Source organism: Elgaria multicarinata, chromosome 12 (genome assembly GCF_023053635.1).
Source record: "Elgaria multicarinata webbii isolate HBS135686 ecotype San Diego chromosome 12, rElgMul1.1.pri, whole genome shotgun sequence".
NCBI lineage: Eukaryota > Metazoa > Chordata > Lepidosauria > Squamata > Anguidae > Elgaria > Elgaria multicarinata.
This window is the reverse complement of record NC_086182.1, coordinates 30,637,364-30,664,473: the sequence shown is the minus strand read 5'-3', so window position 1 is coordinate 30,664,473 and position 27,110 is coordinate 30,637,364. Positions and strand designations below refer to the sequence as shown.

General features: G+C 45.2%; 1 protein-coding gene across 4 annotated transcripts in view; it reads right to left on the bottom strand.

Annotated features, from left to right (window-relative positions):
- USP28 (ubiquitin specific peptidase 28) overlaps positions 1-10,670 on the bottom strand; it is a 43,432-nt gene extending 32,762 nt beyond the window's left edge. For all 4 annotated transcript variants that reach the window (XM_063139148.1, XM_063139150.1, XM_063139151.1 and 1 more), the window contains exons 1-6: positions 10,579-10,670; positions 5,865-5,942; positions 5,069-5,201; positions 2,504-2,621; positions 1,804-1,966; positions 1,026-1,112 (exon numbers count right to left, since the gene is read on the bottom strand). In XM_063139148.1, the coding sequence (XP_062995218.1) occupies positions 1,026-1,112; positions 1,804-1,966; positions 2,504-2,621; positions 5,069-5,201; positions 5,865-5,942; positions 10,579-10,644 (645 nt within the window). In that variant the 5' untranslated portion in view covers positions 10,645-10,670. The remainder of the gene's footprint in view (positions 1-1,025; positions 1,113-1,803; positions 1,967-2,503; positions 2,622-5,068; positions 5,202-5,864; positions 5,943-10,578) is intronic.
- Between the last annotated feature and the right edge of the window lie 16,440 nt (positions 10,671-27,110).

The window sequence follows — 27,110 nt, the reverse complement described above, 5'->3', positions numbered from 1 at the left end:
TCACACAGTGACCAACCAGTCATCGGCTAGGGACCAACAAGGCAGGACATGGTGCAACAGCACCCTCCCACCCATGTTCCCCAGCAACTGGTGCACACAGGCATGAGCAAGGACACAAGCAATTGTAGGTAAGTGACAACCTGAGCAGCTCCATTATAACAAGTGTCGGCAAAGCACATACCACGACCACATGGTTAATTTATGACGCCAGTTGCCGAAAGAGAAGGCGTCACATTTGCACAAGCATCTGCATGATGCTCATTTCAGGGATCAGATTCATAGAGCAAGCTCATCTGATCCTCAGAGCTCAAAGCCCCCAGGCTTCATCTCCAGACTGTGTGCTTCACTGAAGGACATGATCATGGAAGCAATCAAGGGCTGCATAGCCAAGAGGGGGAAAGGGAAGCGCACTGTTTACTCCGGACTGACCACAAGCCCCGGACGGACAGCAATAGCAAGAACAAAGGAAGGTCCTAAAAATCACACGACCCCACCATCTCATGGCCAGCCCGTCACTAGGAGACGAATTGATCCATTTCTATGTTTTGTTGTAAGCTGCCTTGGAGATCATTTCATCAGAAGTCAGGGCATAAGTCCTTAAAAGGAATACAGTGCTAACTCAGGAAGCAGCGGGAACCTACTATTCAGTGCTCCCTTAGTATTCAGGGAAATATTCAAGGAGACTGAGAACTCTGCAAGCTTTTGAAAGCAGCAGCTAAAAGTTGGAAAGCTTCCTAATGTATCGCACTGAAAAAAAAGTGTATGGGCATTAATACATAGCTTCTTATGTTTGATTAAAATTATGATATCGTTAATGACAACACAAGGCCAGTGAGGCAGTACCAAACCAGTCTCCCAAACTTTTTTTGCAACTAAGGTCTCTGGAGAAATATGAAGCCACCTCCAACCTTTGTACTTTTGGCGGATTCAGCCACGTGTCATCAAAATCCAGCCAGGTGCATTCCAGTTTTAGAAGATGACACAACAGCAAGATAAACATCCAACATTGTTCGGACAGGACTTACGCTTTGGCTGCAAAAGCTTTCAAGAACACTGTGAGGAAGGGAGTAGCTGAAAACTAACCGTCGGAATTCTGGCAGCTGGAAAAAAGACTGAGAAAAGGCCTTAATTAAACCACTGCTTCATCTGACCAGAGCAGGTCCATGCTCCAATCTTAGCTCACCGTAACGTCCTTTGTAAGCCTTCAAAAGTTATTTCCTACACTGAAATGTCTTCTGTGCAGGAGATGTGAAGGCTGGGTAGACTAATTACTATTTTGAAGTGGACTTTAATCACATCAGAAGAGATGCAAGCACAGGCCTAACACTGCATTTGCCAGACTTAAAAGCATGGCCATCCCATTAGATCCCCCCCATAACAGTGGGGCTAGTTCCTCTCAAATTCTTACATTCTCCCACAAGAGGAGCGGTACCCTGCCACCATCACGTACTAAAAAGTGTGCAGCCCAAACATTTATGGGTCCCTGTTAGAATGAAATCTCTCTTTACAGAAGGAAATGGGACAGTGCTAAAGCCCCAGACAGAATTCTGAGTTCTGGCTCTTATTGATGTCCCATATATGCCAGACACATAGAATTCAAGCACAATTGAAATATTTGAAGTGGAAGCCACAGTAGTGCTGACCCTTCCTGTACACACCACACCAAACCACAGATGTGAATGAAAGTGCAGGTCAACACAAGGACAGATTAGCAAAACATGTCAGGTACCCTGAAAAGTAGTGGATAACTATTACAACAATACCATAAGCCCTAGCAATTAAAACTCAGGAGCGCCATCTTACCTGTATGACTGCACTGAACCAGCAAGTATTCCCAACGTTTTTCAGCCCTACTGGCCAATCACCAGCTCTCCTCCAGTCATTCTGAGCGGTGGCGTCTCCCAAAGCTTCGTATCGTTTCCTTTTGGAGCAAATTTTGTTTTCAGACAGGCTCGACTCGTAGCCTCTGGCAGGGAACACAGAGCAAGACGTTACCACCCAGGAACTGTGCTGTATTGCAAGAAGGAATTAGGCTATGTCGACATTAAGCTTCATGTGCTCATGGATAGGTGCTATTGAACACGAGTGCAGAAAATGCCCCTGAAAGTGGTAGGTACCATCAGCTACCCCAGCCAAAACACTTCTCTACTCAAAGAGACAAGCCAACCATGCCAAGTACACAGATTGTCATGTATACCTTTTGTGGGCAGAAAGGTCATGTGTTGCCTTAACTCTTGCCTATATACATATTCCAGGACAATCAAGATGTATGTTACCTGGGCTTACTACACTGACTGTGGCAGAGTGAACAGGGTTATCTGATAAAGGACCAGACTGTGAGAGATGTGTAAAAGGAAAACATTTGGCTGACACAAGCATAACCTGGGTAAACGGCAACAATGCAGACAATTCTTCCACAGCATGAATACAACTGCTTGATAATTGAGAAGGTTTCACAGACCATCAGAGAGCTGACATCCACAAAGAAAAGAACACTGCATACACATTCACTGGTGTGTTAGGATCCTTCTCCAGGACTTGAATTCTTGGAAAATCCTGATCCCCAGAAGAAATGACTTTCTGCATGTCAGTATTATGATCTTGTGTTGCATCAATTGGACCTGGAAACCAAGGAGTCCATCAATATCTAGGTAGAGATAAATATTCCTTGCAATGCCACCCCTTCCCGCAGTCGTAGGGTTTTGGTGACTCACAAGAGGGAGCTTAAAATATTCTGTAGATGTTTCTAGCCTGCCTTCCTTTCCAACAGCACTGGCAAAGGCCAGCAGGCTCTTGCATAGAGGAAGGCACGTTGCAAGCATGTAACATCGGGGCCTGCTCCTGCTGGACTCTTCCCCCCCCCCACAGGGCAAACTGCCATCTTGGCCCTGTGGGGAAGAAGAAGGACCGAGGGGACAGGAGCAGGCAGAAGTAACATCGGGGCCTGCTCCTGCTGGACTCTTCCCCCCCGCTACAGGGCAAACTGCCATCTTGGCCCTGTGGGGAAGAAGAAGGACCGAGGGGACAGGAGCAGGCAGAAGTAACATCGGGGCCTGCTCCTGCTGGACTCTTCCCCCCCGCTACAGGGCAAACTGCCATCTTGGCCCTGTGGGGAAGAAGAAGGACCGAGGAGACAGGAGCAGGCAGAAGTAACATCGGGGCCTGCTCCTGCTGGACTCTCTCTCTCTCTCTCTCTCTCTCTCTCTCTTTCTTTCTCTCTCCTCCCTCCCTCCCTCCTTGACTCCTTTTCCTTGTGTGTCATGTCTTTATTAGATTGTAAGCCTGAGGGCAGGGACTGTCTGTCTTTTTTGCTAAGTGTAAGCCACTCCGAGAGCCTTTTTTGGCTGAGGAGCGGGGTATAAGTATGATAAATAAATAATAATAATATTTATGCTGAGCTTCCCTTGTGCCTGGTTTGAAAGCTGCAGCTAAAGCAGAATGCAGCAGTTAGGGTGCATGCTGGGACACCCTGCTATGTTCACACAACACCTGCGCTAAGAGAACATGTTCAAGGTTATATGTTGTTGACAAAGCTCTAAACAACTTGGGACCAGGATATCTAGCAGAATGCCTTCCCCTACATATACCCAGGCAATCGAAGGTAGTTCCACAACCAACAGACGGTCACCACGTAATATCTCAAAGGCAGGTCCTCCTTGGTGGTGGCACCCACCCACTGGAAAATCCTCCCCCATGCAGTTCAGGAGGCAGAAATGGTTGAACGTTTCAAACACCTGCTGAAAATGCCCTTGGATAGCCACATTTTCTCTGGCTTGTTATTAATTGCAATTAATCATATGGTACAGCTTACTGTTCCTTGTATTGTTCTTTTTTCTATTACTACAGCTGAAATTGTTTTTAATAGTGCATTTAAATGTAACTTTATTTATATGTGAAGCACTTTTAAGATTTTATTGTAGTAAGCAGTTTATCGGTACTCTTAATAGAACAAAAATGCACCTCCCTGACTCAGAGGCTTTTTGTGCACAAAAGAATGTAAATGTGCATCCTAAAGTGTAGCCGGAAAGAAGGTTTTCAAATGCATTCCAATGTTGAGGATCCAGTGTAATGTTCTGGGCATCTGTGAGGGAGCCAGTGTTTGACAAAAGGCAGATGTACACTTCTGGATCAGGGCCTTGAGTACAGCCAGCAAAAAACAACAATGGTTTGCAACCAGGCGCATGGAAGGTCATTTTCCATTTAACAGAACTACTCTGGACTTATCTATATAAGCATACAATTACAAATTATTTTTCACTGCTGCATTTTGCCCCTTTATAGAATCATCATTTACATATGTGGTGGGAATGCGAATTTGTACAAAAATTATGGGAAATGGTGTTTAATGAGATAAAAGAAATTTGGAGATTGAAGAGACACCTATAGTGGCATTGTTATCATTATATGGAGAATTAAATTGTAGTAAAGAGACAAAAGAATTGATAACGAATTTGTTAACAGCAGGAAGGTTAATGATATCTAGGAACTGGAAGGTTCAAGGGGATTATCATATAGAAGATTGGTATAAAGAAATATGGGATATTGCTATTAATGACAAATTAATATGTAAAATAAAAGTTAGACGAGGAATGATAAAAACGAATGATTTTGAGGGAATATGGAAACAGTTCCTAGAATTTGTATTATCAAAGGGGAGTGGGAAAGCACCTCCAGAAGAAGCAATGAGATTTTGGAAACAGGAATAAGATCCCGTGGTTGGGGGGAGCACTTTTATGTTAAGTATGATTATGTTAATAGAATAAGCTAGAATATATGTTATCAAATGTTATCTAATATTTTATGTATTATGTAGTATTGTTTTATTGTATTGATGTATGTTTGAAGTATTAAATAATTTATTTATTTATTTTTTAAAAAAGAATCATCATAAGAATGAAACAAAGTTAGCAATACTGCTCATTTTACTCAACCGTTAATGGGTCCTTACTTGTCTCGGATTACCCCAAGAGTCTCAGGAAAGTTTTCACAACCTGCATCTAACCTTCCCTCGGAACGTGTAACCAACAGTGACCAAGAATATTGCTTGTAGACGCAAGATGTCACTTACTGGTTGCCTGTTCTTCGCCAACCTCACTTCCTTCATAGTTGGATGGTTCTGCAGCGATGGCTTCCTGGTCCAGATCTTCAGCACGGCCCTCAGTGAGAAAGCTAACAGCCTGATATAGGTTCCCATCAGCAGCCTAGCAACAAAGGGCAAGAAAGTATTTGCAACACAGAACATTGCATGGGATTAGATCTTTCAAATCACAGCACATCCGCCGCTTGGGTAGGAGCAAGGAGAATGAAGGTTTAAATAAATTTATTTTAAAAAATTGTTATATGCAGATAACAAAAGAAAGAAAGATTTAAAGTCGAACAACGTCCTCATAAGGGCTACTAAATAGTACATACAGGTCTCTGGACAGAAAAGGTTGAGGCAGTGCTTGCAAAGGTCTCCAGAGGGAAAAACAAAGCCGTCTTGACATGTCTGTGTTATTCTAACTTTTGGTAAGGAAGCTGTGCTTAAGAAGGTGTTTTCCAAGGCCAGGAGAGGCAGCACGGTCAGCAGTCATAAGTCTGTTTTTCCTGGCTTGGAACAATCCCTCTGGGAAAATACGGCTGCCTCTCTTAGCTTTAGAGTACAGCTAGAAGACAGGTGGCAGTGGGGTGGAGGGGGGGGGGAGAGAGAGAATTAGGATGCAGCCGTGAAAGAGGAGGAGGCACTACCATTTGAGAGCCATTCAAGCACTGATTTAAACACCTGCACAGTACATCGAGCCTCCAACTAGCCCACACCATGCCATGAAGAGTGGCAGTCATTTTTAAGCATGCCAATGATGTCTGTGTCAGCAAAGAATATGAACCTTCAGGGCTGCATCGAGGAACTCAGGATCCTGAATGCCGGTGACTTCTCTCAGCTGGTTTATGAGCACACTGCAGTTCTACATTAAAATAAGACAGAGAAAGCATGTCAGAGAAAGCATGTCAGAAAAAGGAATAACAGCACACCCACTGCAATGCAAGGCCTATACTGCTATAGACATATGCGCCTGGTTCAAAGTATTGGAAAAAAGGCAGGACATAATAATAATAAATACAACAACCCATGGGTTGTCAGGCATGAATATGATAGAGAGGGAGTGGGCATGCTGCCTCCCACACACCCACCACTTCTAATTGTACTGAACAACCCACAATTGGCTCCGTCATAGGTTGCTTAGCATGATGTCTGAACCAGACAACTGGGCTGTTTAGAAGCTAAACCCAGAAGTTAATCTATCATTTGTTGTTGACTTAATCACAGGGGTGTTCAGCCCCTAAACAACCCATCAGCCTGGATTTGGACATCAAACTCAACATCCTATGAAGGAGCTGATTGTAGGCTGTTGATTAAAAGCAGAAGTGTTTAATCCATGGGCTGTTGTTACGTGCACACTGGTCCATGGACTCTATAGTACAATAGTTTGTTTTTTAAAGGAAGATTCAGCAGAAGTCTATACAGGCCAACATACTGAACAAAACAAGTTTCAGCTAATGTGCCGTTACCAGTTTGCATTCACACGAGCATCCCTAAATACTGCTGTAGGTGCTACAAAAGGGCATATCCTCTGAGTAACGTTCACAGGCACGCCTCCCTTACAAGGGGGAATCACCATCACTGAATTCATGTGAGAAACATATAATTTTTCTTCTTTTTTCTATTCCAGGGCTCTGCTAGCAATTCTGCATGCAAGTGAAAAGCTTGCGCACTCCCAACACCAATAGACATTAATAAAATAAAATGCAATCTATCCCACGCGGTGCCTCAACGTAAGCTACTTCCTTATTAAAAAGGAATGCATGCCCTTTAAAAGGGGAATAACAACCTGGCCCGCACAATATCAGCCTAAATGCTCTTTTACTGAAGTGAAGGGGCGAGGGCAGGGGCTAGAGGCCCATGTATTTATTCCACCAAAAAGAAGCAGCAGATGCTATCGGACATATAAGGAGCCCAAGGAATTTGCAGGGGTTTGGCGAGGAGCTATTTTAAGCTGGCTGCACACATGCCATTTAGGTTTGTCATTTCTCATTTACAACAAGGTGCCAGAGATACACAGCACACCAGACCCCACTCCAAAGTGCTCTGTGATCAGCTGCTTAATGGAGTTCGTACTGTCTAGTTTTCTGACTTACTTAAAAAGTTCCAGGGAGTAGGTAAGTAGATTAGGGAGTACAGGCACGGTGGCCTCTGGACCATACTGCACTGAATAAAAGGCTTACATTTCATGTACCTGTTTCTATTCAAGTCATGGAAAAAGGAAAGTCAACGACCAGGTCCCATTAATTCCCACGGTCTTAAGCTGACAGCAATCCATTCTTTTAAAAAATGTTTAAAGGGCCCAAAAATTCACTCAGAAACACCAGTGCCACAAGGTGCATATCACATAGCTGGTTCAGAAAGGACTGGCAAGCATTTGCACAGGATGCATATTCAAGCAGCTCATATTTAACAGTACAGCAAGTATGAATCTCATGCCCAAGACTCCAGAAAAAAGAAGAAAAATGCTGTTTCAGAAACACACCAGACTCTCTGAAAGTGTTAAGTGTACCCCAGGCATAATGCTAGATACAAGTACAATTTGACCAATGCAATCTACTTAAAACATGTATACATCAACTGGCGGCCCTTGTGCCACCTATTACAATGCAACCAATGCTCTTGAGGACTAGAAACCAACTCCTAACAAAAGATGGAGCAACCTTGATAGTGAGTAGCAGATGAAATGCTGTTTTCATGAATATATAAAATGGAATTAGAAATGTACATATGTATTTATTTATTGCATTTATATACTGCCCCATAGCCAAAGCTCTCTGGGCGGTTTACAAAAGTTAAAAACAATGTAGGAGGAATGCAAAGCCGTACATCAATCAAATCTTACACTTCTCTAATTTGTTATCAGCGAACAGCTTTCCATGTGTTTTAGTCACTTTAAAAAAATTAAAAGACTCAGGGTTATAAAATGTCAAGGGTAATGGGCTACTAGTTTTAGTATTGGGAAGCACACAGCAAGTCATTTCGGTAATACTGGGAACACCATCATTCCAGAGAAACGCTACTGGTCTGCCAAAGAGTTGTCTCTGCCTCAGGAAAAAAAAAGTGATCTCATCATGAATGACAAATAATTAAAATTAGTACAGGACCATGGTTAACACTCACTGAAACAAACCACTAAGAAAGGTATTTTACTACCCAGATACTTTCCCTAGTATCCTTAACTTTACGTGAAAAAGTTCATCCCCCACTGGCTGGTCACAATGCATTGTCGATGTTTAGCATAGAGAGTCGCCAAACCTTAGGGCTTCATTAGTTGATTAAAAAAAAACTGTACATATATCTTCCTCCTAAAGAAAACCCAGATTGATCAAAGAAGTTTCAAAAAAACTTTAAAATCATTAATGTATATCCAGAAACATGACTCGTGAATGCGTTTTTTTTAAAAAAAAAACAGTGTGACTATTAAAAAAGAAAAGATTTCCTATATCTGTTTTGGAGAGCCTCATTTGGGTTGTAATTTCACAAAATGGTTTGCCTCATCTAAAAAAAAAAAAGAAGAGTTTGTTCCTCACCTGTATAGTTGTCTTATCTTAAAGAAAATGATGGTTTTGATAGGAGGAAAAACCAAATAGGAAGAAATGCTCCCGAAACGTATGATACGCTTAGGCCCACAGAGGCTTGTCAAGGGATGGCTGAATTGACTGCAACAGGCCGTCACCACAAGCCACAGGAGGCTTTGCTGCTTACATACAGGTAGACACACACCTACCTTCTCAAACAGGAATAGCATGTTCTACAGTAAAACATGATGCTTCCCAGTATTTACATTGTCACTAAACCAGCCGCAACCACAAGTGGAGTCCTTTGCTTTGTCCCCATATTGAACAGCATATATCCTAAGCCCCCCTTGCACTGAGTAAGGAGGATGCGAGTTCAGGTTATTTGTGAAGATCTGCCTGGTAAAAGAGCCAGCTAGTCACACCTCTTCTAGTTAGCACTTGCTGTTGTGTCTGGTCACTGGGACCAGGTGAGTAGTTCTTTTCAAGTCCGGATAAGAGTTATGTGCCAAATGATAGTATTGAGAGCAATCTGAGTTCAGAGACGTAACCATGCAGTTTCAGTAGGCTCAGCGTTCCATTATACCATTAGGACCATCTCAAATCCTCAGTAATTACTAACGGAAGGAGCATAGTTTCTCTCTATTAGTGTCTCAGGCTAATTGCCTTATTCTGTCTCGCTGCTGATTAAGATTTGCGAATGCCCGGGATGAAAAACTCCCTCGTAAGTGGCTATTTTCAGATGTTTTAAATACATAAAAGATTAGAGAATTATTTTGGAGCCAAGGCCCAAGGGAGCCTTTGTGAAAGCTGGGCTCCCAGCCTCCAAATACCTCAAAAGGACAACTCCAAGAAGAAACCAAAGCAGAGAGGACCTCATAATCCTCCACAGGGAGGCCGCGGACACCCTTCAAATAACAGCCCTCCTCATGTTAACAGGAGTTGGGCGCAGAGGAGATAAGGAAGCCATTATCCGTCCATTATGGGGAACTTAAACACCCCCCACCCCCAAAAGAGTCCGGTAAGGCCAGCAAGGGAGAGCAAGGCACCCCTCTGCTGCCGCTGGTAGAGACAACCACAAAGAACTCCACTTCGTTGCCAGGCAGTCCAAGCATGTTGCTGCTGCTGTTGTTAAAAAGCAATACATTCTTGTTGTTAAAAAGCGATACATTCAAGTTGTTGTTAAAAAGCGACACATTCTTGTTGTTAAAAAGCGATATATTCATGTTGTTGTTGTTAAAAAGCGATACATTCATGTTATTAAAGTGATATATTCATGTTGTTGTTAAAGTGATACATTCTTGTTGTTAAAAAGCGAGTCATGTTGCTGTTGTTAAAAAGCGATACATTCATGTTATTAGAGTGATACATTCATGTTGTTGTTAAAAAGTGATAGTCATGTTGCTGCTGTTAAAAAGCGATACATCCATGTTATTAAAGTGATACATACATGTTGTTGTTAAAAATCGATACATTCTTGTTGTTAAAAAGTGATACATTCATGTTGTTGTTAAAAAGTGATAGTCATGTTGCTGTTGTTAAAAAGCGATACAGTCATGTTATTAAAAAGCGATACTCATGCTGTTGTTGTTGTTGCTGTTAAAAAGCGATACAGTCATGTACATATAAGTCAAGGAGGAAAGCCTGGCAGAGGAGGAGAAAGGTATTAAAACAGGAAACGTGGGTGTGGGTGTTTCATGGCTTTAAAGCAGGGGGGAAGAGGGACCCCCAACATAAATGCAAACGGGGGTGGGAAAAGAAGGGAAAGAGGCCTTGCAAAAGCATGAGGGGTCTTATAAAATCTCTCTCTCACACACAGAGAGGAGGAGGAGGAGGAGGAAGCAACCAGGCACAGGTGGGGACCCTCTACTGTGCCGGGGGGGGGAAGAGGAGAAGAGGGCGCCGCCGCCAATCCCCCCCCCTCCCCAGTATACAGCCGCCAGCGAGGTCAGCAGCCCGCCGCCCCGCGCCTCAACTCCTCACCCGCCCTCGGCTCTCGGCAGCGGACGCGCCCCCCTCCGGGGCCTGCTGCTGCAGCTCGGCCGTCATCGCGCCCAGTCCCCGGCCCGCCTGCCTTCGCCTTCGCCTTCGCCTTCGCCGCCACAGAAGCGCGAGAGGCGCCCCTCGCGCCCCCTCCCTTTCAACGGACGCCCACGCCAAGCCACGCCCACGAAGCGGCGGCCGCCCCGCCCCCTCCCCCTCCCTCCCCGCACTCGCCACGCCCCCAAGCCGCAACGACAACACATAAATCCGGCCGGCCCCTCTTTCTACGAACGCGATTGGCTCTTGGTCCGGCCGCGCCCTCCTCCTCGCCCTCTCCGGCCGCCGCCCCCTCGCCTGATAGGCGGGGCCAACCGCCAGTCAACTGCTCTCCTCGTGCAAACGCCTCAGCGCAGGGGTTTATTATGTCTCTCGCGCTGGCTCTTCTTGGGCGCCGCCCCCTGCTACCAAGCGCATACCCTTGAGCCTGCCGTTCCCCCTCCCGCCGTTTCTCTTTGGCGCATGCGCACTTGGCTCTTATTTTTCTTATTTAAGTGATCAAATAAATCTACTTGATGAAGGGGCATAATCCTATGAATGTTTAGGCAGGAAAAAATCCTACAATGAACTGTAGGACTTCTTTCTGTCTAAACATGCATCTGATGGTGCCCTAAAATTTGAGCCCAAAAACCTTCAAAAAAGCAATCCAACGCACTGGTCATTTATTTGTGTAGTTATTGTGTAGGGTGACCCTATGGAACAAGAGGACAGGGCTCCTGTATCTTTAACAGTTGTATTGAAAAGGGAATTTCAGCAGGTGTCATTTGTATGCAGGCAGCACCTGGTGAAACTCCCTCTTCATCACAACAGTTAAAGCTGCAGGTGCCCTGCCCTCTTTTGTATGTGGTCAAGGAGGCAGGGCTCCTGCAGCTTTAACTATTGTCATGAAGAGAGGATTTCACCAGGTTCTCCACATATACAAATGACACCTGTGGCAATTCCCATTTCAATACAACTGTTAAAGATACAGGAGCCCTGTCCTGCTTTTCATATAGTCATCCTATTATTGCGTAATTTTTTAACCTGCCCCAAAGGCTTATCACACCAATAAAAAACAAGACAGGACCTGGCTTACTATGGAAAAAGGCATGACAGAAAAGGAAAAACGGGATGGGGAAGGATGAGGAAAAAAGAAAGCAGACTTTCTGCCCATCACATTTCTCTCCGCTGGAATGGCTGTGTTCTGTCATTGTGAGGGGATTATGTTTGTGAGGGGAGATAACGCTGCCCACATCTGGGATGGAGGAAATTCTGAATGGGAAGGAGGCACGTAGGGGAATGGGGATGTTTGGCCAGCAGTGACAATGATGAGAGCAGAGCGCCTGGCCTTTGCCCACAGAGAGCCTACCTGGACGCAGGGGCAAGTGTTTCCCTTGTGTATGGGACACTGCTCCCTGTTGTTGGGAGTAGTTGGAGGAATACAGTTCACACAACACACCGTTTTCACATAAAATAGGACAGAGACACGGGAGAGAGTCTCAGCTCTTAAGTTTTATAACACGTTTGCTCCCTTTCTTTGTTTACCTACCTGGGGTGACATTTCCTGGTGATACCCCCCAGCTGCTGGAATGGCACAGGGCCTCCCGATGGGAGTTTGTGTCTGGATTCCCAACATGAGAGTTCAGGGCAGGATCCACACTACTGCTTTGTAATGGTTTATGACGGTATTGACAATTGTTGGGGCCCAGGACATGGTCCATAGACAGTTTTCAAACCGTTTTCAAAATGTTATATCCTGTAATGCTTCTAGGAAGGGAAGCATTAGCAACATGCTCATGGTGTGCTGTGAAGCCAGGTTCATGGGTGCAAAAGAGCTCCCATTGTGTGCAAAGAGCCCTTTTGTCCCATAAGCGGAGTTCCTCCCCCCCCTCCTGTAAGCTGCAAGCGTGCACAACCTGAGGCCAGACAAATATAGCGTATGCTGCACAGTTCAGATCTTTTTTACTCACAGTCAACAACAGACCGGAGATTATTATGCCACATACCCTACCATTTGAGTAATGATCTACCTTCACGGTGGTATACTGGGGGTGGAGTACCGAGACTATGGCCACAGCTAGACCTAAGGTTTATCCTGGGATCATCCAGGGTTCGCCCCTGCCTGAGCACTGGATCCCCTGTGTGTCACCTAGATGAACAGGTTTGACCCCTGGACGATCCAGGGATAAACCTTAGGTCTAGCTGTGGCCATAGACTCTTACCCTAACCTGCCTCACAGTGTTAGGATGGCTAAACAGGATGGCCCCATGAACCAGTAGAGACTGGTGACTCCGAAGTTAGTGGGGTGGGGAATCTGCTCTGGGTTTCCATCAGAACCACTCAGAACTCCAAAAGAGCAATTCAAGGTGAACAGATTTGACCCCTAGATGAACAGGTTTGACTCCTGGATGATCCAGGGATAAACCTTAGGTCTAGCTATGGCCTGGGTTACCCAGTGTGTTGTACACATACCAAAAGCCTCAATATGATTTATCTAAGTCAGTACTCATATAATAAATATTTAATAGACATTTGGCAAACATTTAATGAACATTTAGCAAACGTTTAGCAAACATTTAAAGAACAATGTGCATGAATCACAGGTTACATATGTGTACTTTAGGAATGTTGGAGGGAATCTACCGCCCCCGCCTCCCCGCCGGCCTCCTGCTGCCGGGGTAAGAGCCACCCAGGTCGGAGAACTCAGCGGAAGCGGAAGCTGAGCTCTCCGACCCGGGTGGCTCTTACCCCGGCAGCAGGAGTGGTGTCTTTAGAGTGTGGTGTGCACGTAGTGGATGTATATCAATCAATACTGATAATAAAAAAAGTTCAAGAGTGATTGTGTGAGAAAAAGGAAAGCGCGTATGTGAATGAGTGACAGGATTGTATGGAAGGTTTCAAAAAGGTTTTTAAATGTTGTTATTTGAAACAAAGCTTATGAACTTTTAAAAATAAATTTTGATTGTTTTGTTTTTAAACTACCACAAAAATCCCACGTGTCTGTTTGGCATTTATCATCTTAAGTTTACACATTTAACACCCACTCTGACAATCATTCACCTCAGCAGATATAACTCACAGCGCATGATTATATATATTAAAATCCTTCTCCAATTTAAACCCCTTTCTCCACGTAGTTTGGAGGAAGGTGGGTTTTTATCCCTTGCCTCAGGCGTATCAAGCGGTGGTGCTTGGCTTGAGCAGGGAGTAGCTGCGGCCGGGTCTGTTGTTCGGAGCCTGTGTCGTGGCAGGTACCTCCTTATTTCTTTTTGAAATTGGGTTACATCATATCCTGTCCTTTGTTCTGGAGATGGGTCAGGGCGGCTATTTTTAAAACCTCCCTTCTCCCATTGAACTGATTGTCCTGCCAATGATAGGCGCATGGTCATAATCCTGGGCGAGTATTGAACATGGCCCAAAGGTGTTCCTTCCCTATGCCACCCATGGCTTTCGCTGTTCCAGCGGCATATATTCACAAGCGAAAGAGCTGCAATGAGTTCCATTGATGTCTCTCTCTGAGGTGTTCCACCATCGTGGTAGCTGCAGCACCATCCTTTTCTTTTGGGGAAGTAAAAGCCGCTGTATTATTTTGAGGTACGTTTACACAGGATTGCAGACCTTGTTTGTTGTTTTGGCAGCTGACAAGCACTCTGTGTGTATAAAGAAAAGGTTAAACAAAGAAATAAAACCATGAGATACTTTGTTTCTTTCCATCAGAATGCAACAATAGGTCGTTCTTTTACACAGTGGGGAAAATGAGGCTGAATGAACAGTACAACTTCCTATTTCTTAGAATTGGTTTGTCAAAACACATACACACACTCATCAAAATGCTACATGGCCGTGAATGTTTGTAACCATTGCACTAGTAAAGTGCAGATTGGAACATCTGAGAGAGATCTTGCTTTGACAACTACAGAGGCACGAACACATAGAATCATAGAATCATAGAATAGCAGAGTTGGAAGGGGCCTACAAGGCCATCGAGTCCAACCCCCTGCTCAATGCAGGAATCCACCCTAAAGCATCTCTGACAGATGCTTGTCCAGCTGCCTCTTGAAGGCCTCTAGTGTGGGAGAGCCCACAACCTCCCTAGGTAACTGATTCCATTGTCGCACTGCTCTAACAGTCAGGAAGTTTTTCCTGATATCCAGCTGGAATCTGGCTTCCTGTAACTTGAGCCCGTTATTCCGTGTCCTGCACTCTGGGAGGATCGAGAAGAGATCCTGGCCCTCCTCTGGGTGACAACCTTTTAAGCATTTGAAGAGTGCTATCATGTCTCCCCTCAATCTTCTCTTCTCCAGGCTAAACATGCACAGATTGGTTAAGTCTGCAATTGCAGACATGCTTACTAGATCAGATGCTCCAGTCCCACAGAACTCCTGATCACATGGAAGGGGTAAGTACATCAGAAGAGCCCTGCTGGATCAGACCAAGGCTCCATCTAGTCCAGCATTCTGTTCACACAGTGTCCAACCAGCTGTCGACCAGGAACCCACAAGCAGGGCACGAGTCCAACAGCCCCCTCCCGCCCATGTTCCCCAGCAGCTGGGGTCCATAGGCTTACTCCCTCTGATATTGGAGGTAGCATATAGCCATCAGGACTAGATGGACTCTTGATAGCATTCTCCACCAGGAATGTATCTAACCACTGTTTAAAGTCTTCCAAATCAGTGGCCATAATTGCATGTTGTGGTAGTGAATTTCATAGTTTGACTATGTGCTGCGTGAAACACTTCCTTTTATGTGTCCTAAATCACCCACCAATCAGCTTCATGGGATGTCCCATGAACTTTACTACTCCCCACCCCACCCCACAAATTGCAGCGTGATTCTAGGACAGAAATGTGACTTCACTGAATGAAATTACACTGTTCCCATTACAAATGACAGCAGGTCCTGGCAGGTTTCCTTCCTAGCATTTATCTGAAGCCAAACCATCTCGAAAAATCCAACTTGGCCCCCAGATGGCACTCTGAGTATACAAAATGAGCATGATAGCCACAGTTTTCCACAAGAAACAAAACACAAAACAAAAAAAGGTATGATACAGAGGACTTTTAGGGTGCCCCTGCAAACTAATTTTGAACAGGGAAGAGTCTCTATTTGGTCCTGGTTAGGCCTCATCTTGAGTACTGCATCCAGTTCTGGGCACCACACTTCAAGAAGGATGCAGACAAGCTGGAGTGTGTTCAGAGGAGGGCAACCAGGATGATCAGGGGTCTGGAAACAAATCCATGTGAAGAGAGATGGAAAGAACTGGGCATGTTTAGCCTGGAGAGGAGAAGATTGAGGGGAGTCATGATAGCATTCTTCAAATACTTGAGAGGTTGTCACACAGAGGAGGGCCAGTATTTCTTCTTGATCATCCCAGAGTGCAGGACACAGAATAATGGGCTCAAGTTACAGGAAGCCAGATTCCAGCTGGACATGGGAAAAATCTTCCTCACTGTTAGAGCAGTATGACAATGGAACCCATGACCTAGGGAGGTTGTGGGCTCTCCCACACTAGAGGCCTTCAAGAGGCAGCTGGACAAGCATCTGTCAGGGATGCTTTAGGTTGGATTCCTGCATTGAGCAGGGGGTTGGACTCGATGGCCTTATAGGCCCCTTCCAACTCTGCGATTCTATGATTCTATGAGTCATATTTTGAACTCAACAAGAGCTGCAAGGCCAGGAAATTGGTCCTACTCACTGACTCGTGGTTCCTGTTATCCCGGGACAAGTGAGAGGTCATCCTTTGGACACCCTCGGGATGCACAGGGATGACCTCGAACTGACCCCGGGATAACTGGCAGGTGTAGGTTAGGGCCTACTTGCCTGGTGCCAACTCTGTTTCCCTACAGTGTCCCTGTTTGGTAGAGTTTGAACGACAGATATGAGATGCTGTAATTATCTTTTATCTGCTGGCTTTATACGTCATGTATTTATCTATTTATCTACGTTATGTATTTTATCCGTACACCGGCCTGAGATCCCAATGATACAGGGCGGGATACAAATGATTTATTAAAATAAAATAAATAAAATATTGGTTTTCTATTTTGTCTTGCTAGTAAGGATTCTTTTTATTATTGCAAGCACCACCATAAGGGTTTATGGTGGAAGGTGGGGTAGTAAATACATAAATAAATAAGCCAATAAACAAATCGTATCTACTGAGTTTTATTTATGTTATTATGCTTATATACTGCTCAGCCCATGAAAAATATCTGAGAAGTACACAACAGAAAATAATATAATACAATACAATACAAGTAAGCCAACATTAAAAACCAATCCTAAGCATATTGGCTGGATCACAAATCAGGGTATTTTATTCATTGTAAGCCTATCCGGCAGGGTCTTGCGATTTACTGTTTTACTCTGTACAGCACCATGTACATTGATGGTGCTATATAAATAAATAAATAATAATAATAATTTTATAAATGGACCATAAATGGACCATAGTATTTTGCTCTATTCAAGTAGCTCCTCACGGTAAATGCAGCAGAAGTCCTTTTTGTTTTTGAAGTTGCCTATTTCTAGGGGACCTTTCATGGCAATGCCATTCCATAGAACCAATTATACCAAGCTAAGAGCTCAATTCCCCTGTATTCAATGCGACTTACTCCCACCTAAGAGCTTCATCCCATGTACCTGTTTCCCTGGAATTATCCCCTACACGCTAAGCTCTCACCGTTGTTGTTGTTGCTACCAGGTGGCTAGATCCTTTGCATACCAGGAAATGGGTTTAAGGAGGGAAATGTAAAAAAAATCATAAAAAATCAACGGATGACCCAATCCGATTCAAATTTGGTATGCTTAAAGCTCTCCTTAATATCTATTACTGTGTAAATTTTGATGCCTTTATCTTTAAAGCTTATGCAGTTGTAAGCATTTGTTTAATTTTTCTTTAAATCCTGCTCCTGTGCCCCAGTGGCTGCTCGGAAAACAACAAATGATACGCTCGAAAACTAGTAGCAAAATATTGCACTTCTTTTGGCTAAGAAGCGCAATTAAAGCAGGATGCATGGGAGTACTTCACAACAAAAGCAGATTATAAGCTGGAAAACTTCGGAGTCCTTTGCACGCAATTCACAGTGATTGCACAGTATAACCCTGGTGTGATAAAGCTCCAAGTGTGCTTTCGTAGGATTGACACATCAAGTTGCAAATGAGCTCCTTCTGGTGGTTCCTTACAGGAACTGCCAATTCTGGTATAGCCCTCTCTTGAATGGTACTTTCTAAATACTTTGCTAAGGAGGGTGTCCTGACATGTAGAAGATATTTTGTCTTTATTCAAAGCCCACCTGAATCCATTAAATAAAAAAAATGTGCAAACATACAACCCTGGGTATACATCATGTGGAGAAGGGAACATCTATCGTGCCCTCTGTTTCTGACATTCAGGATTTGAGTTCAAGTGTTTATGTAGCCAAAATGGTAAGTATTAGGTTTGAGGGAAACCCAAGGTTTATGTAAGTAACACAAATGTAACAAACAAATGTTTGTTTCCTATCGGCCGGTAACTAACTTTTCCATCTTGTTTCTATCCATTCCTGCATCTGACAAAGTGGGTGTAGCCCATGAAAGCTCATGCTTTTATAATAAATACCGTTATATTTTATTTATTTATTGGTTACATTTATAATATAATATAGCCCCATAGCCGAAGCTCTCTGAGCGGTTTACAAAAGTTAAAAACAGTGAACATTAAAAATTATACACAGTTTTAAAGCATCAAAAATATAAAAACAACAGTATAAACAACAGCACCCATTTAAACAACAACAGTTCTGGGGTCCATTAAAAAACAAACAAACTTATTAGCATATGTTGTTAAATGCTGTTAAATGCCTGGGAGAAGAGGAAAGTCTTGACCTGGCGCCAAAAAGATAACAATGTTGGTGCCAGGCGATCCTCATCGGGGAGATTATTCCATAATTGGGGGGCCACCACTGAAAAGGCCCTCTCCCTTGTTGCCATCCTCCGAGCTTCCCTCGGAGTAGGCACTCAGAGGACAACCTTAGAAGTTGAGCGCAGTGTATGGGTAGGTTCATGTTCGGAGAGGCATTCCGTCAGGTACTGTCTTTAAGATACCACACTCTTTTTGTTTTCATGCTTCAGGCTAAGAAGGCGGCCCCATTTCAAACCCCAAGGGGGGAGACACCAGAAAACAACAACTGTCCAATGTGAACTGAGAATGTTCGGTGTCCACAGATCGGCTGTTTGGGTAGGGTGAATGGAAAACCTGGTGGGAATGGAATGGAGTAGCAGCAGTCTGCACAGCAACATTTTGCTGGAGGTCCCACTTGTCTTGATATGTTTGTTATGTACAGCTCAGAGCACTCTGGCGTTGCGGCAAGCAAAACAATAAAGCTTCTTACTTGGGAGGGGTTGGTTCATCGTCGAACTGTTCTTCCCCTCTTCCATATCTCATCTTTGCCTGTCCAGATGTGGCATTTGAATGAAGGGGGGGAAACGTGCTTCTCCCCCCCGAATTTGTACATCTGTCATAATTTCCATCATTTTCAGCACCATTGCCAAGGGAGCGAACAAAGGAAACCAGCGATTAACTTCAAAGAACTTTGTTGGAGAGGAATAAAGATATTTAGGACCTATTTTGTGAACTAATTGCATTTGCATATTTATGGGATTTACTGATATAGCAGTAATTAAAAACTATTTAGTAGTCTTAAAGGACACATAACTCAGTTGCTGTTTGCATAATAAACACGTCCCTTATTACGTTTATTATGTTTGCATAATAAACCTTTCACCATCTCGATAATTCAGATGGCCATTCCAGAGGGGCCGGGCCTAGATGGCTGCTTTCCTGCTGAGTGGTACGCAGGGTGCAGCCACGTGCCATGCCAGGCAGAAGAAAAAGAGGGAAGGAGGTGTCCGTGCCTCAGTTCACGTTCAGCGATATGACATAACGTTCTCGGAGGAGATGGAAAGAGACCATCCCATCCCATGCCATGCCTCTCTCACTAGCTTCAACCTCTAGGATGTGGACAATGGATTTATAAGCGTACAGTGACCCTTGTGAACTCAGTGGATTAAAAACAAAACAAAAGATGCAGTTTGGAGACCTGGGTTCAAATCCTCCCAGGCCTTTAACACATTTTTGCCTCTCAGCTTTAGTACTTCTTTCCCATAGCTGCACCATAAGATCATTCCGAACAGTATGTCGTGGAACTCTTGCAATTGCAGTTGACGTTTTGAGGTTACATTTAAAGCTCAACTTCTAAATTTCCGATAGCAACATTTTGCAGATATTTATTTCTGGTTTTATTTATTGCACCATTTTTGTTGTTGTTGTTGCAAACACACACACAATGATCTTTAGAGTTGCCCTTGGCTTGTTTTTCAGGCAAAGCAAGCTCAGAGGCCCTTTCTACACCTAAGGATGATTCCCGGAAAATGGAGGGATCATCCCTGCCTGCTCCTGGGATCCCTTGTGTGGCATTTGCATGCACAGGGATGATCCCTGGAAAAAAGGCAGGTGTAGAAACACCAAGTAATGCCCATTTTGTGAACTGGCCCAACCTAAGGTATCATCTCAACTTTTTAAGACCGTTATGGCTCTCACCACATTGGGGACGCAACTAAATTGAAAAAAAAAAGCCTAAAAAACTGCCAGTCAGCAGCTGAAGGTTCTCTTGGAGGTCTTGCACCCTCTATCCTTCCTGCACTGATGCTGAAAGCATTCGTGTCAAGGTCTCCTTTTCAGGAGCAGAGCCCACGGGAAGGGAAGCTTCTGTCTGCCAGCAAATGCTCTCCATTTTCGAATGGAGCAAGAATGGCAAGGCAGCCAAGATGGTCTCTATGTACAGTTTCTCCTGCTTGCAGACCGTATGGGAGAATCTGTAGGTGCAGCACCTTGGACAGCTCCTTCAGAGGTGAAGGACCTTAGATCGCTCCTGATTGGTTGTGACCAAAACCTGGAGGGGATTCACTACCCCACTGACATTAGAGCCGCCCCCTTCCACATAGCACTTTGGCTGCTCACAGCCACTTGCCTGCCTCTTGGCTTACTCAGGGAGACACACGATAAGGACTGGGTCCTTCTGCCAAACTTGAGCCTCGTGTGGCGCAGAGTGGTAAAGCAGCAGTTACTGCAGCCAAAACTCTCCCCACGGCCTGAGTTCGATCCCAGCAGAAGCTGGTTTCAGGCAGCCGGCTCGGGTCGACTCAGCCTTCCATCCTCCCGAGGTCGGTAAAATGAGTACCCAGCTAGCTGGGGGAAAGGTAATAATGGCCGGGGAAGGCAACGGCAAACCACCCCACTATAAGGCCTGCTAAGAAAACATCAGCAAAAGCTGGCGTCCCTCCAAGAGTCAGTAATGACTCAGTGCTTGCACGAGAGGTTCCTTTCCTTTTCCTTTCCTTCTGCCAATGTCTCTTCTGCTTTTAAAGTGGGACAGATTTGGGGGGGATCTACACTACTGCTTTAAAGCACTTTAAAGTGCTTTATAACAGTTTTGACAACTGTTGGGGCCGAGGACACACTGCATATACAAGTTTCAAAACGTTTTCAAAGCGCTTTAAAGCGCTTTAAAAGCAATAGTGTAGATCCCCCCAGGGTTAAACAGCCCCTTGTCCTGGTATTGGTTCGTATGCGGGAGAATCAGTAGGTGGAGGCCATCTTTACTTGCCCTTCAATTCTAGCTCCCTTCAAAACATGGCCCTTGTTTAAAGTTATTCATCGACCTAGCCTTACTGCCGGTAATGGATCTCTCCATTGGGATAATCTTACTGGAAAGGGGGTGGGTGGTGTATTTTTCGCCTTCTAAAATACGCCGAGGCGAGCCCTGGTGGAGAACTCCCATTAATCACGGCGTAGCATGTCTTTTAATTAAAGGGAGACAGAAAGATGACAGGCAGCCTGGATATTCCGACACCAGCTTCCACTGCCCTGGCCTGCAATGTTAGTGATTGTTCTTCATTAGACAATAGAAAGTTTCCATTACCCGAGGTAATTCAAGAGAGTGCGGTTAATTGCTGTCGACGCCAAAGATGCCAATGCATAAGTCTGATTTAGAGGAGCTATTTGGCTCGCAATTATTATTGCGAAGACCATCATGTAAGACAGCAACAGGCCCGGCCTTCCAGGTAAGAGCACTGGAGGAAATCCTCTTAGGAGCCAAACCCTGTCTTCTCCCGCCTCCATTCCTAGACCGATTCCTGCCAGCCACCTAACACCGGCATATAAACGGAATTTCAAGGCTATTTGTGATCAGTTTCGCAACCAGGAGGCGTGGCGAGTCTTAGACCTCATGGGAACTCAGAAGCGTTTGAAGAGCGGAAGCTGGTCTTGAAATGCTGACTGCATTGGGCATTTCCAGAAAGTTGCAATGACGTGCCGTGGAGAGAAACAGAGGAGAGAGGGAACGCTACCTCGTTGAGAATTACCTCCTCTCCCGAAGAGTTGCTGGAGAGGCTGTCTTTTTCCAGGCAAAGTCAAAATCTCCGAGTAGCTATGATGAAGATACTCCTCCTCCTCATTTTTGTTTCAGGTATGATTGGTATTTCTTCATTATTAATATTAATATAATGTGAGGCTGCACTTCACTTTGGTCTAGAAGCTCAATGCAGCAGCTCAAATGTAGTTGGTTGCTTCTTTTAAGCATGTAAAACCTTTGTTGAGGGAATTGCACTAGTTATTTGCCACCAAGCCAGGTTTAAGGTCTTCTTCTTGGTGTTTAAAGCCGTAAACAGCATGGAATCAGGATATTTGAGAGTGCTCCTTCTCTCTTTCCACCCTGCCCGGTCACTGAGGTCATCAGATGAAGCCATCCTTGTTGGTTCTGCATGAACCTGCGGTCCATTTGGAGTCCACTTGGAGGAGAGCCTTCAGTGTATTTGCTCCCTTTTCATCGAACTCCACGGCCACTGAGATTTCATTTTCAGCACCTGCTGAAGACAGATCTCCCCGACTGACCAGCAATGGTTTTATTGGCATAATTTGATTTCCAAGATTTAATCCTATATTTTAATTCTTTTTTGCTTCCTTTTTATCGTTCTCTGCTCAGGAATTTTATAGGGTGTAGAGCAGTATATAAAGATGGCGTATGCTAAGTAATCAAGCACAAAAGACACACGAAGCAAACAGGGATCTGGAAGAGCAGTCAAGAGACTAGCAGGCAGAATTAAAAGCTAGGCGAAGGAGATGCCATTGACTCTTCCCTAAAAGCCGGAACTTTGCTTGCAAGTGGCCAAGACCTCGATTCACACACGATAGTGCTCTACCTGTACTGTACCGCTTCAGGCTGTAGGTTGGACTTTGCATGTTTGAATTAGGGCTGTGCTCAACTCTGATTCGGATCACGAATCCGGAGCAGAGCGACCCGATCTGCCTCCACCAAAGGCGGATCCGGATCAGGTCGGGGGAGCTGCGAATCTAGGCGAAGCGGTTCGCCTCCATCCAGAGCTCCAAAGGCAGGTAAGGGGGGGAGGGGGGCTCACCTGGCGGTGACGGTGGTGGAGCCAGGTAAGGGGGCAGGGGGGAGGGGGGCTTATTCAGCCCCCATTTTGCCCCCTTTCCCCACTTACCTGCCTCCACTGCCCGCCACAGAGGCAAGTAAGTAGGGAAGGGGGGGACAAAATGCCAATCCACCCCTCCAGATCTCACTCCGCAGAGCGGAGCAGGGGAGGGGCGGATCCAAAAGTTGTGGATCAGGCCACGAAGCAGTTCAGGGGTGGATGGGTCTGTGCACAGCCCTAGTTTGAATGCTGCTCCATGAAAAATACACATAGAAAAACAGCATGCTGGTGAGATGGCCGGGATGAATTCTTCTTTCTTACCTACCACCTTCCTACATGCAAGTAGGGTTCTGGGGTGGGGTGCGTGTGCGTGCAAATAGGCTAGCCTCCACCTGCAGTCTGCAGTGAGTCTGGGAAAATAATTGCCTCTTGGTTTTGGTTCATGTATAATAGTGGGCCTAAGCGAACTCATCCCTCGTGCACTTAGATGATGTGGAACGAGGGCAGATGTTCCATGTCAGTCAGCCCATTAAAGAAAGGGAATTCACCATGGATGTAACTATAGTCAGGGCTGTGTGTGCGAATCCATGATTGCGGATGAGAGCGGAGAACTGTCGGTCTTAAATGCTGAGTTCAGTAACCCAAATCCAGAATTCTCAGGGGGTTGGCAGGGAGGAAGCCAAGGAGATATCCCTGGTCCTTGATGGAGAACTGCTCTCTTGCCCTGATCAAGGCATCTGCATCAACCTCTTCTGAACAAGAGTCCTGTCCTTGACGCACCGCAATCTGTGATAACCCAAACTTCGCTGAAATGAATGGGAACTGCTCAAAGTCTCTGAATTGTGTCCAAACTGGGTAGGAATGTTTCAGATGGTTCTCAAAGGATGCCGGGTTTTGGCATGTGAATGCTTGATGCAGGAAATTAATCCTCAGAGAGGATTTGCAGGCTTTGAATGTGTCCGCGTCAGTCTTACTACACAGGGAAGGTGTGATTATAGACATTTATTTAGCCCCATTGACCGTCAAATTTTCGGAGCCTTGCTTGCAATGATTCCGGGCTGCAGAAAGGAATATGCAGCTGCTAATGACGCTGTCCCAGTCCCTGGCATTAGCTTGAACATGTTGCTCGTTTCCACAGTTCTTGCTGGAATGGAGCCCAGAAACATCACTTTCCTTGGTGGTAGCCACAATGGGGACAGGTGGGCACGAAGCCCGAAATCATATTGCGCCGCAGCCAACAATTGATCATTATTAGGCCTATTTTTAGCAGCATTATTAACTCCATTAAGCATCACTGTCCCCATGGAAACGTCCAGTTTTGACTCTGATTCTGTGTGACAGGTTAAATCTTCGTTCCATTTTGGACACCATCCAAGCGGGCACTGATTTTTCAACAGGACGTCACAGTGTGCTGGATTGCATAAAGATTAAACTATTCAATGGATGTAAAGCAATTTTTTAAATAATAATAATAATAATAATAATAATAATAATAATAATAATAATAAGGTTGTACTTCCCCCTTAAAGATCAGGTTCACAATCTGAGGATGCTCTTAAATCCAGCTGTGCCACTGGTGGAGCCAGTGGCACAGAATGCCTTCTGCAGCCCCTCCTTGGACTGAGATACCTGTGCATGCTGTTCTATCTTCCAGGTTAGACTATTGAAATGAGTAATAAATGGGGCGGTCTTTGAAGATGGCTCGGCAATTGGAGTTAGTACAAAATACAGTTGCTATGCTACTAGAAATAAATGGGGGTGGTCATTGAGAACATAGCTTGCCTGGTGTTAAAGAGCTCTGCTGGCTATGGGTTCATTTCCAAGTCAGAACCAGACAGAACTCTAAAGGTGTGAAGCGCCTTCAATTGCTCTTTTGGAGTTCTGAGTGGTTCTGATGGAAACCTGGAGCAGATTCCCCACCCCACTAACTTCGGAGTCACCAGCCTCTACTGGTTCATGGGGCCATCCTGTTTAGCCATCCTAACACTGTGAGGCAGGTTAGGATAAGAGTCTATGGCCACAGCTAGACCTAAGGTTTATCCCTGGATCGTCCAGGGGTCAAACCTGTTCATCTAGGTGACACACAGGGGATCCAGTGCTCAGGCAGGGGAGAACCCTGGATGATCCCAGGATAAACCTTAGGTCTAGCTGTGGCCTATGATTGTCCCGAGGTCACCCAGCTTAGGAACAGAGGAAACTGCTTTAGACTTAGAATCATACAATAGCAGAGTTGGAAGGGGCCTACAAGGCCATCTAGTCCAACCCCCTGCTCAGTGCAGGAATCCACCCTACAGCATCCCTGATAGATGGTTGTCCAGCTGCCCCTTGAAGGCCTCTAGTGTGGGAGAGCCCACAACCACACCAGGCAACTGATTCCACTTGGTTCACCTGGGCTAATATTGTTGACATCGATCGGCAACAATGACTCTCCAGGATTTCAGGCATGGTTTGTTTGTGTTTTGGGAACCCAGAAAGGCTGGTGATTCAACCTGGGACCTTCTGCTTGCAAAACATGTGGTCTGCCATTGAGTCATGGTCCCTTTGCATGAGCTTAGTTCATAACCGAGCAGGGATTCAAACCGAAACCTCCCAGGATCAACCTCAGTGCTCTGTGCACTACCCCACATGGTCTCTCTCCTAAATGGAAAAAAAATGCTACCACTGGTTGCATTTTTCTGTAAATGCACCCACTTTTAGAACAACACCTACAGAGCAATTGTGCAGTATGACCCACCCCACACCCGAAATGGTTTAATATTAAAATGTCCATGTTTCTAAGCCCTGTTGCCTGAATTTAAAAAGGACATTTATTCTTCAGACTCTTCTTTTGCTCTTAAGATCTTCCCATGCTGGTTAAGAAGCGAAATATTCTTTTGCCTCCCGGCTGAGATGAGATCAAAAAGTTGGCTCTTCTCCCACAAGCTCAGCCTAGCCTTGGATAACACCTGCAGCACTGTCCTTAGCATTTTAGTCGCTGTGACATTGATCAAAGATAGGAATTGCTTCCTGGCCCTGCTCCTGACGTGGCATCCTTCATGCAAAAAAAGGGGGGGGGAAGAAAGGGGGGCGCATAAGCAGGCCCAGTGTACTGGGAGAGGACATCTCATTTACAGTTTCCTGCTGGATCTCTTGTACCTTGAGCAGCTCATCAAAACAGCTATCAGAGGCGCTGTGAGCAGGAGCAAACGCACGCGCGGACGCTGCAGATTAGATTTTGCTCACACACGTTGGCAATTTGCTTCAGCCCAATGAGTTGGTGAGGCTGAGCTCCCCAAGGGCCTGCTGGAATGGTGAGCAGGGGGGAAAAAAAGAATCTTTTTGCATTTCTAAGGGGCCACTCAGGAATGTGTCACTTGCAATTTTGGGTCTCCATATCTCCCCCTCCCACCCAAATACTCCCCATTCCTGGATCTTCTTCTCCTTACAGGCATCCTACCGGGCAAACAAATTTTGGAGTCCCGATAATTGCTGGTTCATATGAAAAAGGGAAAGCGGGGGTGGAGGGAATAGAAGCACCCATATAGAGGATCTGACAAAATCTCATTAGCTCTCTAACCGCACAGGTTTCTGGGTTCACTAATTCCTACTCCACATTCACTTTCTTGGTTTAGGTTCCTGAATGAGATCTGCAGAATACAGAATGGGAAGCCCATTAACAGGAAGCCGAGTCTATTACCCCCCAAATTAAAGTGACTCCAGAGCCTGGCAAAAGACAGCAAACGGGTAGCCCTGTGACGTGAGCTGTCAGAGGAGAAAGTGCAGCATAGGCAGGAGAGATGAGCAACCCTTTGCTCTCTGCTGCCCCCAGGCAACATTTACCATTAGGGGCAGAAGCGGGGGCCAAACCGATCCAGCTGTAGACCCCCCCCTCCATGCCTTGACGGAACAGAAGCCTTGAATGTCTGACAGTTTGATTCTGAGCATAGTAACTCCGCCATAAGCCCCAACGTGCTCACTGTACTCTCGAGTAAGTGCATCTCGGATCTCAGCCTTAATTATGGAAATGCCTGGCATAATATTTT